At 57.1% G+C, this 14,726-nt stretch overlaps 2 protein-coding genes across 4 annotated transcripts in view; both read right to left on the reverse strand.

Moving 5' to 3' along the window:
- Positions 1–4,875, reverse strand: part of CAMK2A (calcium/calmodulin dependent protein kinase II alpha) — a 34,105-nt gene extending 29,230 nt beyond the window's left edge. For 2 of the 3 annotated variants that reach the window (XM_066329175.1, XM_066329174.1), the window contains exon 1: positions 4,638–4,793. In XM_066329175.1, the coding sequence (XP_066185272.1) occupies positions 4,638–4,699 (62 nt within the window). In that variant the 5' untranslated portion in view covers positions 4,700–4,793. Of the gene's footprint in view, positions 1–4,637 lie in introns of all 3 variants that reach the window. The other variant, XM_066329176.1, reaches the window with a different exon arrangement.
- A 6,844-nt stretch (positions 4,876–11,719) lies between these two features.
- On the reverse strand, positions 11,720–14,500 carry ARSI (arylsulfatase family member I). The gene is made up of 2 exons (XM_066329157.1): positions 14,181–14,500; positions 11,720–13,124 (listed from the first exon to the last, which is right to left on the reverse strand). Exons 1-2 carry the CDS (start codon positions 14,498–14,500, stop codon positions 11,720–11,722), a joined length of 1,725 nt encoding a protein of 574 aa, XP_066185254.1.
- Between the last annotated feature and the right edge of the window lie 226 nt (positions 14,501–14,726).

The following is a 14,726-nucleotide window of genomic DNA, read 5'->3' on the forward strand; positions in this document are numbered from 1 at the left end:
TCACCCCACTCCAACTCCCTGCCGAGGAATAAAAGGCCGCGGGCTGGCGAGAGCGGCGGCTAATTGATTTTAGCGGCGGGGGTGGGTGGAGACAGGCAATTTGGGTTTGAATGTGATTTTTAGGAGAGCAGGCGAGCAGCGGGTGTGGAGGGATGGGGATGGAGCCCCAGCAGAGCTGGCAGCCCACGCACCCAGTGCTGCCGTGCGGAGCATCGCTCACGGCACGTGCCAGGCAGGAGTTGGGGGAAAACATCCTGGTGCTTCCCAGCTTCCCCGTCCTGCCATTTAATCCTGGCTGCTGAAAGAGCTGAGCTGTTAATATCCCTGAATCCTGGGGAGGAATTAACTGGAAAGGGTGGGCGAAATGTTTCATATCCAGCTTGCCATAGGTAGGCAGACCAGGGCTATTGGCAGTTCTGTGGTCTCGCTCTCTCCATCCTGCTGGGAACCCCACACTGTGTAGGGTTTGTGGGCTCTTGTGGATCCCTGGGACTCATCTTCTCTGTTTTGTTTTTTTTCCTGAAGATGTGTGTGATGTTTCTGCAGTGGCAGGACAGTCTGCAGCAGAGAGTGCAGCAAGCAGGGATGTCCCTCTGACCCAGCTCAGGGTTTCACTGCAGAACCCAGCATGAGGCATGAGGCTGGAGGGCTGGAGGTGTTCTAGATCCACTGGAGGCTGGGGACTGATGGTCACTCCTGGTCCCAGTGTCCACAGCCACTTGCTCATCTATTTATTTGAATTGAACAGTGAAAAACGGGGAGCCATGGCAAATGGCAGTTCCACTCCCCCAGCTGCATTCCTGGCTTTTGGCTCCTCCAGACCTTCCTAACAGAAACCAAATGTCTATTTGTGATCTCTAAAGCATAAAGCAAACCCCTATGTGCCTGGAGGGTGGGTACACTGGATGCAGGTGCAGGATACCCAGAGGTACAGCACGCTTGCCGTACCCCCATCCTTGTTACAGTTGGGTCCTTCAGTGGGTCTGCATTGGCCAAGAATCCTCTACTTTGGGTATTTGACACCCAGCCAGGCTCTACTCCCTGTGCCAGGCTGCTCCCTTGCTACTCAGTCCCATTGTGGGATTTTTCCAGCCTAGGGGGAAAAAACGTCCCCCTATTGCTCCATCAGCATCTTCATGGCAAAGGCAGCATCCCCTTCTACACCAGGGGCTCATAGAGCACTGCAGGCAGTGCTCGGGGGAGCCAGGCAGGGAACTCAGCCCTCCTGAGCAGCAAGAAACCCCTCTGGAAGGAAGGAATCATGTCCTGTTCCCTGGCATAGTCCTGGCATGTCCCTTTGCTCCCACGACCTTGGGTCCTTGGATGGGGATCACCCCAACCCTGGTGACAGCTGGGGACCCCCATCTCTGCCTGGCTCGGATGAGACAGTGTGTCCCAGTCTGAGCAGGGGATGGTACATCACTTGCAGGACCATAGGTACAGACCATGTCCTTGTCACCTGGCTGGCTGCCGGCACAGGGACCCACAGTCCAGCTCAAGCCCTGTCTCTGCAGCCCTGAGCTCTGGCACTGCTGAGCCCCAGCCCTGCAGCCTCTGTCCCTGGGTCCCTAGGCCAGGCATGACCCCATGCCTTGTCCCCACGGCCCTCCCCACCAGCTCAAGCAATGGCTCTGCCACCAGGATGCTCCGCTTCTCCCTTTTTCACACCTTCCCTGCCAGCGCCCGGCTGTGCTGCTGCCGCCCTCCCTCTCTTCAACACCTCCTCCTCCTCCGAGGCATTTTATCTCCTTTCTAGAGAGAAGAGTGTGGGCTGGGGATTTTTTGTTCCTCCATTTTTTTTTTTTTTCCCTTTTTAATAAGCCCCCTCTCCTGCAGCTCCGGGAGCGGAGGGGCTGATCCTACGGCTCGGCACGGTAATTGTCTCCAGCCTTTCCCTGAACCTGCTGCGGGGGCGGCTTTGGAGGCGCCGATGGAGCTGCACTTCATGTTTGTCCTACTCCGGGGGGCCGTGGGCAGGATCCTCTCCCTGTCCCCCCCGCTGTCCCCCGCCCTCCGCCCCATTCCCTCCTGCAGGCGTGGGGGATCGGAGCAGCCCTGCACTTGCTCAGCTTTGCGGGGGCTGCCGCAGGAGTGGGTTTTCCCCAGCTCCGTGTCCCCCGCTCGGGACAGATGTCCTCCCATGCTTGGGAGGCGCAGGGATGTGCCAAGGGTTTGTGTCTTGCCGGGCACACTCTGCAGATCTCCCTCCCCATCTCTGCCTGCCCCCAAAGCATCACCGTGGTGCTACCATTCGATGTGCGGCATCTCAAACCCCACCTGCCCGGCTGTCAGCATGGGTGAGAGCCGAGGAAAGGGCAGAGAAACAGGGTGGGGGCAGCAGCCTGGCACCCCGACCTGCCGCCCTGCCAGCCGGGCTGGGGACACACCGTGTTCCCCCCAAAACACCACCCCAGTCCCTTGGGGACAGCGAACTCAAGATGGACCCTCTCTGCTCTGAATCCTTGCAGGACGCTGCTCCCTACCAGGGTCTGGTGCGGGGAGAGCTGCTCTGGCCAGCCCTGCCAGGACAGACCCACCCCGACTGGCACCGGGAGCATCTCTCCGGAGGAGGAACGACACTTCCCAGCGCGAGCAGCTGCCGCAGCAGAGCAGAGGTGCAGCACTTCGTCCTCATTTCCCTCTCTGAACCCATGAAGCAAAAATTTCCCCGTGGGAAACCGCTGATTTTTGAATGTGCCAGGATGTGCTGGAAACCATCCCAGTGGAAAATCCCCAACCAGCCCCACATCACCCTGGTGAAGCTGGTGAAGCCCCTAGCTCGGGAACACCTCAGTGCTGCTGTTGTACCTGCCTGTCTGAGTGGATGGAAGAGCTGTGGGGTGCACTGAGCTGGGGCTGCTGCCCCTGCATCACCCCAGAACTGGGGTGGTCGGGGCAATTCTCTCAGGGGCTGGTGAGCGGCTGCGCCAGCTTCGCTCCTTTATTCCTGTTAAAATGCATGTGTCCAGTTGGTTTTACACCACAGTGCTGGGCAATGCAGGCAGCCCCAGAGCCTGAGTGCTCAGCCCTCCAGTCAGCACCCGTCCAGCAAAGCATCGCAACCCAGATAGCTTCAGGAGCCCTCCTGGTCGTCCCCCATCACTCCTGGCCTGTGAACTCCCCTCCACATCCCCACAGCCACCTCTGCCCAACCAGAGCCCCACAGCCTCACCACAGGCACGAGCAGCCACTGCCTCACCTGCCCACCCCCTGCCACCACCACAAAACCCTAGAGCCCTGAAAGCTGAGAAAAGGCTGGAAAAAGCAGGTCCCACATCCCGCCTTGCCACCAGTTCCCCAGAGGATGCCCATCCCCCTGCCCGCAGTGCCAGCTGAGGTTGTCCCCGCCACAGGGACCCGCTCTCCAACACAATCCCCTGCTGTCCACCAGCCGCTCTCTGTCACCCTGATGCCACAGGGATGGATGCGAGTGTCCTGGGATGGGGTGGAGGGTCCATTTGCCTCCGTGGAGCTGCACCTTGTAGTAGCACCCCGGTGCCACAGTTTGGCTGGGGACTCAGAGCAGCATTCAGCCCAGCCAGCACAAAGTCCTCTTGTCTCAGCCTCTCCATTTCCCCATCTCTGCCCTCTCCCTTCTCCCTCACCCCCATTTCACTTGCCCACGTGCATGTGGGCACACTCAAGCACAGGCTGCTCTGGCGATGCGGGGCTGTGGGTTTGGAGCATCCCTGTGCCTACAGATGGACAAAGCTTCCCCCCTGGAGCACAGGCACCCTGAGCCCACCACACCACTGCCAGCCACTCCGAAGGGACGGCAGCCACACGGCCCAGATTTACACACCAGCTCCAAAAAAAAGGCACAGAAACCAAAACAGAGGCACATGTCTGCTCACTCCTGCACCCGTTTTATAGCCACACGCTGGGTGGGACGTGGAGCATCCCTCCACATGGGGAACCTGGGATCCCCTGCTGCACCCTGGGGTGCTCAGCACTCCCCAGGATCCCCTGGCTGTGCAGAGGCAGTTCTGTTTGCACACACACACACACACACATGCACTGATCCAGGCACACGCAAATACAACTGGACCAGAGGAGCTGAGCCCTCCCGCGCAGGAAAGCAGGGTCAGACAGGGCTGTGCCTCACCCGCACTGGGACAGGGCTGGGGAATATCTTGGATCTTTCCAAAAGCCACCAGGATTCTCTGGGGGCTGCCAGGCAGACTGGAGCTTCTGCAGGTTTCAAGCCCAGTGAATCCACACAGATAAATTCCCTAAAGAAATGTGAGGGGTGCCCACTGCTTTGGCTTTCCTCCTCAGCTGTCCTGTACCTCCGCCCGGCTGGGGAACTTCCCAAGGGAGCTAGCAGCCTTCTTTTCTGAGAGCAGCTTTTCCATAAGAGGGGCAGCTGAGCTTTACCCAGGTAACTCCAGAGCTCTGGCGTGTCCCAAGGACCCAGCCAAACACCCATCAGCAGCCCCTGAACTCAGGTAGGGACAGAGAAGTAAGTCTGGGGCTGGGAACCCCATCCTCACTCGCGTGCCCTATCTGATTCCCTCTGCATTCTCTCCATGCCCATCTCCCTTCTCTCATCTCCAGCAGTTCTCAGCACCGCTGAGTCTCTCTCCCAGCCAGGGCACAGCCCCGCTCTGAGCATCCCAGCCCCATCTCCAACTTACTTGCCCAGTTCCTCAAAGAGCTGGTATTCCTCAGTGAAGCGATTGCAGGTGATGGTGGCCATCCCGAGGGGCTGGAAATGCTCCCTCCCGGTGCGGAATTTGGGGCAAGCAGCTCTCCTCTCGCTCCCTCCCTCTCCGTGTGCTCCCGGGGCTCTCTCCTCGCTGAGGTAAATAAGGGAATATATTTGATTGACAAGCCCAGAGATAATGATGAGGGCAATTTGTCTTCTCAGCTTCACAAGCCTTCGTCAGCATCCCCGTCCCCATGGTGACCACCGCTGCCAGAAACGCCCTGTTTCTGTTGCCGGGGCAACTGCTTCCCAAACCCGCCGCCCTCCGTGGGGACCAGGGCCCTGCTGGGGACCCAGCCCGGGGGCTGCCCGGGGGTCACCCACCTGCTGCAGAGGGAGAGGGGGGGTATCTAAAATATAACTATTAAAGGCAAATTAAAGGCTGTGGCAGTGGTAAAATAATTGGGGCAAAAAAGGTTTCCATGGAAACCGTGGTTTCCATGTTGCAGGAGGATGCTGTCACCCCAGCAACTGTTTAACACCCCCCCTCAAAAAAAAAAAAAAAAAAAAAAAAAAATACAGGCCCTGCTGGTACCTGCAGCAGCATTCCTGGGGGCCCTGGCGGCCGTGGGATGGGGACACACTGCCGCGGGAGGGAGCAGATGGAGCAGAAGTGTGTCAGGAGAAGCTGGAGAAACCATGGCAGGTCCCCAGGTCCCCACACCGTTCTGCCTTCAGCCAGGGTCCCCAGAGGGGCTGGCCCCAATCACACTGTAGGGGGGGCTGGCAGCTCCCCACTCCCCCCTTTGCCCACCACATCCCCCCAAGGGCCCTGGGGTTCCCATGAAGCAGCTCCTGAGGGTCCCCCCCAAGAGAGGGACAAGCAGCCTGGCCTGAAGCACAGCTAGAGGGGAGCGAAAAGGCTGTGTCCTGGGGTGCTGTGTCCCTGTGGTGCCCAAGACAGGGTAGAAAGGGAGGAGTTTCAAAGTGGGAATAGGAAGAAGGTCTGGCTCCCCAGTCCTTGGACTTTTTGTTGCTGAGTCGTCTCTCTGCTGTGCTGAACGTAAGAAAGCACAAAAAGCACAATAGAAGTGGAGCTGTGAGGTCCAAAACCTCAGGGAAGGGGTTTCCCTCTGAGTCTCCATCAGCCCTCACTAGGGATCCAGCACCACCCCCTCTGTCTACATCACCCCTTGCACTTTCCACCTGCTGACTTCCCCCAGAAGAGCTTTCTACTAAGCTTTTGTCCCATTCCAGGATGATTTTGCAGCAGCAGGACCCTCATCACAACAGAGGGGACTCCCTGTGCCGGCTGGGAGGGCATTGCCTTTGGCAGCTGAGATGGATTGAGTTCCCTTTCAGGCTGCCATGGAAGGGTTAAAAGGAAAAAATAAAGGTTCTAACCAGACAAAAATAGGGAGAAATCTTTGAGAGGGGAGAGAGGAGGAGCAGAGAGGGAAAGAAGAAAGGAGGTGGAAGTGGAGGAGGACAGCAAGTGGCGGAGTGAGGAAGAGGAGGGGGAGGAGGAGAAAGGTCTAATGGCTTTTCCATTAATTGCACCATTACCCACCTTCATCCCCACCTTGCATCCCTGCATCCAGCCTTCTGCTCCTGTGTGGTCCCATCCAGGGGACTCTGGCAGCAGAGCAGGGACTGGTTCCCAGCCATGGGTGGGCACAGGGATGGGGCCACAGTCCCCAAGGGCTGATGACCTCCGGACCCACCCTGGCCATGCCCTGGCATGGGCAGAGCACACCAGACACCCTTACTCAAGGTGCAGGCAATGATCATGTGCCATCTGTGCCTTGGGGACACGATGGTCCCCAGAATGCCTCCAGGCATGTGCACAACTCCTCCCCATGATGCTCCCACAAAAAAAGGGGTTTCATTTCCCACCCCAGGGCTGTGCCAGGAGGTGTGGGGCTGTCATGGGGGCCGGTGCATCCGGACGTTTGTGGGAGTGCTCTCCTCCTCCAGCGTTTTGCTGCCAGCCCCCAGCAGCCCCTTGGAACTCTAGAGGCAAGAGCAAAAGCCCCCCACTCCCAAGACCCCACGGACGCCCGTGGGCAGCTCTGTGCCCCTGCCTCACTCCCACTTCCCTCCCACCCGCGCTGCTGTTCGTGTCCCCGTGAGCTCCGCAATGTGACCTGCCCCCTCCCCGTGCCCACCCCCACACTGCCACACGTGCTCAACCCCACACGCGTGACTCTGCATGCTCCTGGAGCCCGGAGGAGGGATCTGCTCCTTCCTTCTCCCGCGGGGCCCCTGCTGCACCCCTGACACCCCACATCCCTCACCTGGGCAGGGGGAGATGGCAAACCCCTCCATGAGGACTCTGCCTCCCTCCCCAGGGTTCTCCTGCCTGGCAGACACGGCTCTCCAGGAAAAGTTTCTCCCTTTCTTCAGGTTTTTGTTTGGGTTTTTTGTTTGTTTGTTTGTTTGTTTTTGGTGGGTTTTTTTTTGTTGTTTTGTTTTTGTTTTTGTTTTTGTTTTTTTTGGTGGTGGTTTTTTGTTGTTTTTTTTTTTTTTTTACTCGACATTTTTCCTTCTGAGGCTAAGGGGGTGTCAGACTTCTGCGTGCTGAACATGCTCTGCTTTGCTGATAATGTTTTCCCAAGCGGGAACTGCTGTGTGGTCCCAATCCTGGGTGCCCGGGGACAAACCAAGGGGAGCAGGAGCTCTGGGTGGAACCTTCCATCCCTGGGCTGGGGGTTCCCCTGTAGAGGGGAGTAGTCTCAGCCTTCTCCTAGAGGCCTCAGGATTTTCTTAGGGTGTCTCTGTTCCCAGCCACCCCAAGTTTTGCTCCTGCAGGGCTTTGGGAGCCATGCTGCTCTCCTGCTGCCGTGCTCGGGTCTGGCCACCTGATGGAGACCTTCATCCCCAGTGCTCCCCTCCATCACTAGGCTGCCTCTCCAAAAATTCATCCTGCTCTCCACACCCTGCTCCAGCTCTCCCTGCAGAGCTTTGGTTTCTGCATCCCAGCACGGGGCTGCCCCAGTGAGGGCACTCAAAGTCGGATGCTGAACACCAAACATGCTGGATGGGCAGCTCAGGAGGGATCCACGTGTCCTGAGGGGGCTGCAGCAGGTGCCCCTGCTCCCAAAGGATGGGACTTAGAGCAGTGCCTCGCACGCCAAATCAGCTGGGCTGCCAATTACATATTGCAGAGATCCCAAAATTACTGGGACAGTTTCTCATGCAAGCTGGGGTCTGGGGGATGCTCAGTTGCTGTCCTCTGGGAAGCTGAATTTGGGGTTATTTTTAGATAAGATTATAAATACTGTGGTGAAGAGAGCTGATTTACATTTAGGGCTGTGTTTGCAAACGTGCCCTGTCCCTACGGGCCCAGCACTTGCTCCTGCAACCACAGGAAGCTGCTTTTGGCTGAGACAGGGTGTCCTCAGTGCCACCCACTCCCCAACAGCAGGGTTCCCAAGCAAAGACCCTTCTGTGGACATGTCCATGATACTTGGGGACACTTAGTAGGTGCCATGTGGCTCCCTGGAACCATCGTGCGGTGGATCTGAGTGGGAGGAACCTGCAGAACAACACGTCCTCAGATCACTGGCATGAGAAAGGACACAAGTGCCCCTGATGCAGAACTCCTTCTGACATGCTCACGGTGCTCTGCCACTCGCCCACTGGGGCAGTTTGCTGGGATGTCCATCCCCTGTCCCGATACTGGGCTTGCCTCTCTCGGCTGGGAGTTGCGTGTGGGGCTGGAGAGGCTCTGACGTACCCCCAGTCCTGCCTGATGCATCCCATCCCTATTCCATCCCCGTCCTATCCCACTCCCCTCCTCTTCCCCGCCCAGCCCCACCCTCCTCTTATCCTCCTCCCCATCTCTATCCCATCCCAACTCCGTTCATTCCCAGCCCATCCTCTTCCCACTCGCTCCAGCCAGCAGGATGGAAACAGCCAGGGTGGAGACAGCCAGTCCGTGCCGACAGAGGCAGCCACCACGCCTCCATCCCTGATGGCCCCAGATGCATCCCTCTGCCCCGTCCCTCCCAGGTCCCCGTCCTATGCCCAGCTCCTGCTGGGCTTTGGAGCTGCCTGGGGCTGGCCAGGTGCTTTGAAGGGAGGTTGGGAAGGAAGGGAGCCTCAGCCTGTCTGTGGAAACACATCTCCCGGGTGCAGGGAACTCCACCGCCTGAGCATCTCTCCAGCTGCATTAACTCCTTGGCAGCCAGAACACACACACACAACCCCAGGGGACTTCAGCTCTCTGAAAACATGGGATTTTGGCACATGGCTGCATTTTTTCACAGCACAGACCATTAATGAACATTGCTGTGTTGAGGAGAACACGTGGCAGCAGCTGCATCTCCATTCCCAGCCCAATGTTCAGACACAGCACTGCTGGAATCAGTGGTGAACTGCTGTCCTTGGGCTGGAGGCTTTGCTCTCTCCAAGCACCCAGAGATGCTCCTGACTACTTCTCCTCTTTGTTTTCAGGGACGAAGATATTTCTTCAGCTGTTTCTTCTTGCAAAGATTCAGAATCCAACTCTTTTTAATTAAAATACAGATGACAGCAGGTCCACCACTGTGGCCAGGCTGACTGCAAACCCAGCATCAGCCCAGCAGACCCAAACCTAGAGAAAGGAAGTGAGGCCAGACAAATATTTTCATGGGGATGTTAGTAAAAGGGAAGGGAGAAAAACTGAGCATGTTTTCATGGAAATTTCCATTTTTGAATAAAAAAAATAAAAGAAGGACTAAACTTGGATGCATTTATATAAATATGGAAATGAAAGCCGTTTCCCAAGCCTTGTCACCACCCCACGACCAGCCCTGCTCTCCCATTCCCTTCAGCACCAACTCTCCCTTAGCCAATATTTGTTCCCAAGCCCCTGCAGCATCACCCCCTGCTCTCTCCTGGCTTTGGCTCTGCCTGCAGCAGCCTCCTCTTCTTCAGCAAAGTGTTGCTTTATTTTCAGCAACTGGTTGGCTTTGCCAAGTGGCAGCCGGTGCTGCAGCTCCGCTGGTGGTGCACATCCCCAGGGACCAGGCTGGCGGATTTGAGGTAGTTTGAGGATGTGGAGTGTCCTCTTGGGGCTCACCTCCACGCAGGTGATGCCATGGGAACCAGTCCTCTTGGAGCAACATGCTGAAGGAGCAGGGATGGAGATGGGGCTGATGCAGGAGCTGAGTCCCCTCTGAAACCTGTCCTTGGGATATGCCTGCAGGGATGCAGGGAGCCAACAGGGTGGGATGGCACAGTGGTGGGCGTGCACGGAGCAGCGGGGACTGGCGCACACAGTGCCACACTCCAGCTTTTCAAACTCCTTCCCAGCTCTACAAGAAGAGGCCTCCTCTCTTCTGCCTTGCTGTCAGCTGGGTTTTTTTTTTTTTTTCCTTTGTTTCTATAGAAAATCCCAATACCTCCAAATAATCCAGCTAAGAGTAAGGAAAAAAAAATACAAACATGTCATTGCATTTTCTTCCCATCCTCATCCCTCTCTCACACACAGGGCTTGAAAGCGCACTGAAAGGTATTCAGTGTGCACGCTGCCAATTGTCACATCTTTCAATGACAGATCTTAAATGAATGTTATTCTGCAAGGGAGAAAGAGAGGGGGGAAAAGGAAAAAAAAAAAAAAAAAAAAAGAAAGCCCACACTGCTCATCCAAGAGCTGACAAGTCCTAACGGGCCTCATTTTCCAGAGACAAAAATAACTATTTTCAAAATTCACAGCAGGGCCTTCGCCTACACACGCTGCACCAAGAGAAACCTGTGGGGAGAAATGTAAAACACATTGTGTAAATGGAAATGCACCATGCATCCAAAACGATTTTAAAGCTATTTACCCCCTTCCATCCTCGCCAGCTCTCCTGCGAGTGCACGTATGCGCGCTCGCACCCCGCCGAAGGCGCGGGGGCCTGGAGCTCTGCTGGCTTCCCTGGCCCCTGGTGATCAGATGGGCTGGCTTCTCATGGCAGTGGATGATGGGGAGGTGTTTTCCTCCTTTTCCTCCCCACGTGTGCACTGCTGGGAGAGCAGGGCCCATCTGCAGAGAGGGGATGCAGCACGGTGCTGGCAGGCGGGAGGCATCCCCACCACCCCGTCCTCCACCGTGGCTTCAAAGTCTTGCAGCTACAAAACAGCGGATCAGCTTCTGCAGAGACCTTCTTGAGATCTTCCCTCTGCCCCAGGTTCAGCAATGGGATGTGGGGACAGGGACAGCTCCAGCTTTGGGAAGGGGCAGATGTGCCAAGTGGTTGGCAGCCTGGATGTGTAGCATTCATAGGGAGGAACAGGGGCGCCTAGAGGCTTGTACATGAGGGAGCTGTCCAGGCAAATTTTGGGTGAAAGGCTCTTCTGGGTGGCTGACCTATGTGGAGTTCACCACCAGAGCCTGGGGCCAAATGTGAGGCCAAAGAAAACCACCTGTCCACTGAGAGCATCCTCCATGGGCCACAACTCCTCATCAGGGCTGCTCCTGGCGCCCCCAGCCAGTGGACAGGGGAAGCCTTAGCCCCATGAAGTCACTGTAGCAGCATGACTTAGTCCAGCCATGTTGATCTCAGGTCTGAATCCATAGTCAGGAATCCAACCCTCCATGAAAAAGCAAGGTGGTCTTGGGTTTAGGGCAGGCCCTCGAGTTCCCAGAGCAAGAGCAAAGGTTGCAGCTGCTTGGCAGCAGGCTGAGAGCCAGGAGTAAATAGAGGGAAATAGTGAGGGTTAATGTGAAGGCAGTACCCCCCCCGCTTCCTCCTGCCCTTCCTATGGCCAACACTCATAGCTTATGAATGGTGTAGAATCCTTGAGGAAAGGGTCTCTCTCTTTGGAAGCAGCTGTGCAGGGCCAGCGCAGCTCAGCACAGTCATTCACCACCACCAAGCACCGCAGCAGAGACCATATCGACCTTCCTCACCCACTGTGAGTAATTCCCTGTGGCCACCACTCCAGCCAGGGAGGAGAAGTGCTTTGGAGTGAACCATGGAGCAAGAGAGAGCAAAAGAGCACTGCCTCCCTGCCTGTCCTTCTCCCTCACTCCCACCCCATGGCACTGCAGTCCAGAGCTCCCCCCTGGCCAGGATGGGTGGATGCTGGCGGAGTGTCCTGTCAGATTCGGTTGGACATGAGCCTGGTGTTCAGCTTGCGGAAGAAGGAGCGCAGCTTGCAGATCTTGCACTTCTTCTTCTTCTTGTTCCTGCTTTTCAGGGGCTCCCGGCTGCCTTCCCAATCCTCCCCATCCTCCTCACTGGCCCAAGGTCCCCAGGCACCGCCGTTGAAGTCTGGGTGAGCCCGGGGGTTCTCGGCAGGGTACCGCACTGGGATGGCTGTCCGGTTGTAGTGCACCAACCTCATCAGCAGGGTCCTGACCACATCTGGGCGCTGCTCTGAGAGGTCGTAGCGCTCGTAGGGGTCGGCGGTGATGTTGAAGAGCCACACGGACTTCCTCGGGCCATCAGTGAGACGCTCCAGGTTCCACCAGCTCCCTGGGAAGTTGGTCAGGGTCTGCGGGGGTATCCAGTCGCTGTAACCTGGGTCACCAGTGAGGAGCTTCCACTCCCCAACCCGGATGGAAGCTTGCACAGCCGTGTTCCAGATGCCAAAGCCGTCCTCCAAGGAGCCGTACTTGGCGTGGTTGTACAAGGGGTCGATGTTGTGCAGGATTTCGGTCCGTGGAGACTCCTTGCCCTCACTGATAGCAGGCCAGACATCGTAGCCATCCAAGCCTTGGACATTGCTCAGGTTGCCCCTGGCCAGGCTGACCAGAGTCGGATACCAGTCTGTAATGTGAACCAGTGCCCAGCTTGTCCGACGCTTGCGCTTGATCAGGGGACTGTGGACAAAACCAATGCCACGCACTCCCCCTTCCCAGTACGTCCCTTTGCGACCTCGCAGTGGCCAGTTGCTTCCCCCAGAGAAGGTCTGCCCACCGTTGTCCGTGGAGAAGATGATCACACTGTTGTCATAATAACCATACTTCTTGAGGGCCCAGGTGATGTTCTTCACCGCCTCGTCCATGCAGGTCACCATGGCCGCGTACTTGCGGCGGGCGACGTTGCCCATGGAGCGGTAGCGGTAGATATACTCCTTGGGGGACTGCAGGGGCGTGTGGACTGCTTGGAAGGCCACGTAGATGAAGATGGGCTCCTTGGGGCTGTGGGACGCCAGGATCTTGCTGACACGCTGAGCATAGAGGAAGGTGGAATACTTCCCGCTCTGGTCCCAAGCCACGTCCTCCCCTTCGTGCAGGTCATAGCCGCAGACGCCCGGCCCGTCGCAGTTGTCGTAGGTGTAGTAATCCACGTTGCCTGTCAGGGAGCCCAGGAAGGTGTCAAAGCCCCGGCGAGTGGGCAGGCACTCCTTCTTGTAAAAGCCTAGGTGCCACTTGCCCACCATGTGTGTGGAGTAGCCGGCTTCCTGCAGCTTCTGTGGCAGGGTGACCTGGTCAAGGGGAAGGCAGTTGGGCTGCCGAGGGCGAATGATGGAGTGCTGCAGTCCTGTGTGGATCTGGTACCTGCCAGGAAGAAGAGCCAGAAGAAAGCAACGGTGATGAGGAGCAGCACTGGGTGAGGATGTGATGGCACTTTATGTGTTAGAGACCCCAAACAAATGCAGATCTCCATGTCACCCAACCCAAGGAAGCTAGCTCCTGCCAGGGACAGAGAGCTCCTCATCCATCTGTAAGAACCAAAATCAGATGCAAAGAACACAGAGAGAGGCTCAGTAGGCATCTCACAAAAATGCCACCAGCAGTTGTCTCCACTGCTGCCAGCCTAGGGAGGTGGCTGGGCTGTGTCAGGGCTGGGCAGCACGTGGGTTCATAATGTCCCATCTGAATGTCCCCATGATCCCTGTCCTCCCCTGCTCTGTACACCACAAAGATGTCCGGGACCCCTCATGAACCATCAGGAGAGAAGGGAGGCCTTTGCTTGGACCCTGGTGGGCTCCACCACCCCAGGCAGTAGGTGACCACATCCATAGGCACCTCCTTGGGGCCCACTCCTCAGCAGGAGGTGGACTGGTGGGATTGGTGTCCTACCTGCTCCTGCCAGTGAGTGTGGACCACACCTCACTGCTCCAGAGAAAGCCCCACCAATCCTAGAAGTCAGAATAGCCCAGGATAAGGGCACATCTGATTGTGCTGCTGTGGGAGAGGGCAATGGAGTGACAGCCAGCCCATACTGGCCAGTGCAGCACTGAACACAAAAGCAGAGAAAGCACAGACCAAGGGCCTCACAGCAAATCTCCAAGGGCCAGTGTGTCAGGGACTGCCTGGGGATGCAGCTCCTTGCCCAGCACCAAACACCTCCTAACTAGAGACCACCCTCTCCCAAAGTGACGTCCATTACCCAGCAGCATGCAATTTTTGCTCTTGCCATGTGCTACTATTTATCCTGTGTGGAAATCAACTGCTCACCCAGGAAGCTTTCTAGAGAAATCCAGAGGAGGATCTCCATCTTCTGCCAATACACCAGGGCATCGGTCTAACAGCAAGCTGGGGTTAAGCCCCTCAGACCTACAGAAGGGACCAAAGGGGGCATGAGTAGATTGTGAGCAGGCAGTGGCTTACCTGCCAGTTATCAGCTGGCTCCGGGATGGGGTGCAGATGGGCTGGATGTAGTAGTTCTCCAGCTTCACACCGTCTGCTGCCAGCCTGTCCAGCGTGGGCGTCTGGATATCTGAGCCGTGATAGCCAATGTCGTGGTAGCCCTGGTCATCGGTCAGAATGAAGATGATGTGGGGTGGCCTGGTGAAGGTGGGAGGCAGTGGTTTCTCCATGGGGTCCGTGGCCACGTCGGCCACCAAACTGGGCTTCATCCAGTCCCAAGATAAATAGCCAAAGCTGAGCAGGCTGACGAGCGAGAAACCCGTGAGGGCATAGACGGCCATCCCGAAGCACCGTGCTGCCTGCCAAGGGAGTTACTGTCCCAGCATTGCCTCAGAGCCACGAAAACAGGTCTCCCCCTCCTCTAGGAGGGCTCCCTGACCTAGGGGATGCTCCCTGCAAGCCTCGCGGCTGGTTTTGCGGGAGCAGCTTCCATCCAGGCACACTCGCGTGCACACAAAGAGCTTTATCCGCCGGGGCTGGGTCGCCGTCAGTCAAAGGAAAATAACC

The sequence above is a fragment of the Sylvia atricapilla genome, chromosome 14, assembly GCF_009819655.1.
Source record: "Sylvia atricapilla isolate bSylAtr1 chromosome 14, bSylAtr1.pri, whole genome shotgun sequence".
Lineage (NCBI taxonomy): Eukaryota > Metazoa > Chordata > Aves > Passeriformes > Sylviidae > Sylvia > Sylvia atricapilla.